We start from the raw sequence: 2,500 nt of genomic DNA, 5'->3' as shown, positions 1-2,500 counted from the left end.
TAAGTGCAAGCACACTGCGTCACCATGGATTATTACAGCTGAAACACACTGGTCATTAACATTACAAATACACCTGCAACACAAGTCCTGGTCCCCCAGGCTGTGCTGCTGTGGTATGTGGTGTGTGTGTGTGTGTGTGTGTGTGTGTGTGTGTGTGTGTCTGTAGGGAGGTGGGGGTTGGTGGGCTTGTCCCATGGGGGGTGTAGTCATAAATTCAGCTGTTGCCACTGGATGGGTTGACCACCAACAGGGGAGAAAGGTGTGAAGGCCCCCATATGTTAGAGAGCCGTCCCAGAGCCACACAGTTCAGCTGCAGGAGACAGAGGCCCTACTCCTGTTTTCATAAGAGGCCAATTCCGTTCTTAAGTCCTACGTCACAGACCCAACAGATTTTTCGTGAAGAGACGTTTACTAGCTCAGCCAGACGTTCTTTTGCGACTTGTAAACTTTGTCGTCATCACCTCCGTTTTAGCGTGTAATTAGGCTACTGTAGCTGTGCAGCCAGATGATATACTCTAGGGTAACATCCCAGGCTTCCGCGAAATATAGGATTTGATCAGTTTGAGGTATAAGTCGGAAGCAAGATGACAATTTTCTTAAAAGCTACTCAGAACAGCAGGAAAAAAATGTTTATTTTACTGTCTATGGAGAAAAACATGTGAGTTTGAAAGCCGTTGGACCCGGAAAGAGATTTATTATCCCATTATTACATCATCACGTAATAACCGAATCTAGTGGAGATCCTGCACAGAGGATGCTCCTACAACATGATCTCCCTCACTTGCTGCAGATTAATATCGCCAGTGATCACTAGCTTACTAAAGTGCTGAGTTTAAGCATCCCACACCGTCCACGTCCATCAACCGATACAGAAGGAAGCGTGCTGTCAGGGCAGCACAAAGCATCTATCTGAGCCGCATCCTTTCCAGGAATAACTCCACCGATAGCAACACATCCTCCATCAGGAATTTGACTTTCGGAATCGTGACGCTTCAAACGAGCTGTTCCTAGAACGTGTCCTGCACATGGCCAGAGCAAGATCCAGCGTGCGGCCCCCCGTATCTCATCGCTTGGCCACAGCTGTGGGGCCCGGGGTCATCTCGCCCTGTCACTCACGTCCAGAACAGAACCTGGAGAAAGTTTCCACCTCAAGCGTTTCCAGCACATGCCTGAGCAACGCCGGAGCAACAGGATCTGCGCGCGATAAATTTTCCAGACAGGCAGGTTCGCTCGGAGTGGCCAGACACATGTCACAAAGCGAAAAAACTCGGCAGGCCAGACCGAATGTGTGCGTGTGTGTGTGTGTGTGTGTGTATGTGAGCCTGTGCAGCTGGGCCAGAACGAGGCCTGCTGAGAGAGGGGTTGAAAGAAAGACGACTGGCTAAGGGCCGCACTTACAGAGCGAGCTCACAACGCTAGCACTGTCCAACGTGTCCAGGTCGCGCTGCAGAACACACTGACCTCAGTCCCACTTCCTGGTGAGGACAGAGGACTGACCGCAACGGAGGAAACAAAACAAGAGGAAACTCCACAGGTCACCAGTCCCCTCTCTTATCCCCAGCCCACACACACACACACACACACACACACACACACACACACACACACACACACACCGCCTCAACTCCAGGTCACTGAGACAAGTCTGCAGCCAATCACATGACGCTTCGTTCACACGGACAAAGCTAAAAGCAGGGATGAGAAGCAGCCGCTCCATGTTCAATGTGTGTGTGTGTGTGTGTGTGTGTGTGTGCGTGTGTGTGTGTGTGTGCGTGTGTGTGTGTGTGTGTGTGTGTGTTTTCCTAGATGATGTGCATGACCTGACAGGGTGCATGTTCATATGTGTGACGTCTTGCTGCAGCCTGCGAGTAGTTAACATCAATCAGGAGGCCGACAGGGGAGCATCACCTGCTGCTTCCCACCTTTCAACTGCGCTTTGATTAACAGCACAAAGCCTGCTGCTCAGTTCTGGGTGCAGCAGAACCCATTTAAACACACTGAAGGTACTGTAGAGTGTGTGCACGTGTGTGTGTGTGTGTGTGTGTGCGTGTGTGTGTGTGTGAGAGAGAGAGACCCAAGGGGTTTCTGGCTGGGTGTGTGTGTGTGTGTGTGTGTGTGTGTGTGCATTTGTGTGTGAGTGTGTGTGTGCGTGCGTGCATTTGTGTGTGTGTGTGTGTGTGTGTGTGTGTGTGTGTGTGTGTGTGTGTGTGTGCGCTACTGCTGGACCCTCACCTGGAGCTGGCGGGGATGTGTCCCCAGTTGAGTCTCCAGGTGATGATAGGGGTGGGGGTTCCCACGGCCGTGCAGGTGAAGGTGACGGTGGCGCCGCGCTCCGCCCGCACAGACTCCTCTGGAGGACTGTTCACCGTGGGGGCCACTGGGGGGGAAACAACCAAAAAACACCTTTACACACACACACACACACACACACACACACACACACAGAAACACACACACACTACACACTACACACTACACTACACACTACACTACAAATCAT

The 2,500-nt window shown here is 51.6% G+C and overlaps 1 protein-coding gene across 1 annotated transcript in view; it reads right to left on the bottom strand.

Moving 5' to 3' along the window:
• hspg2 (heparan sulfate proteoglycan 2) overlaps nucleotides 1-2,500 on the bottom strand; it is a 123,287-nt gene that overhangs the window by 71,349 nt on the left and 49,438 nt on the right. Inside the window, exon 12 of the mRNA XM_062540894.1 lies at nucleotides 2,233-2,377. Within this exon, the coding sequence (XP_062396878.1) occupies nucleotides 2,233-2,377 (145 nt within the window). The remainder of the gene's footprint in view (nucleotides 1-2,232; nucleotides 2,378-2,500) is intronic.

Source organism: Sardina pilchardus, chromosome 7 (assembly GCF_963854185.1).
Source record: "Sardina pilchardus chromosome 7, fSarPil1.1, whole genome shotgun sequence".
NCBI lineage: Eukaryota > Metazoa > Chordata > Actinopteri > Clupeiformes > Clupeidae > Sardina > Sardina pilchardus.
The sequence above is the reverse complement of the archived record's forward strand: the minus strand, read 5'-3'. Positions and strand labels throughout refer to the sequence as shown.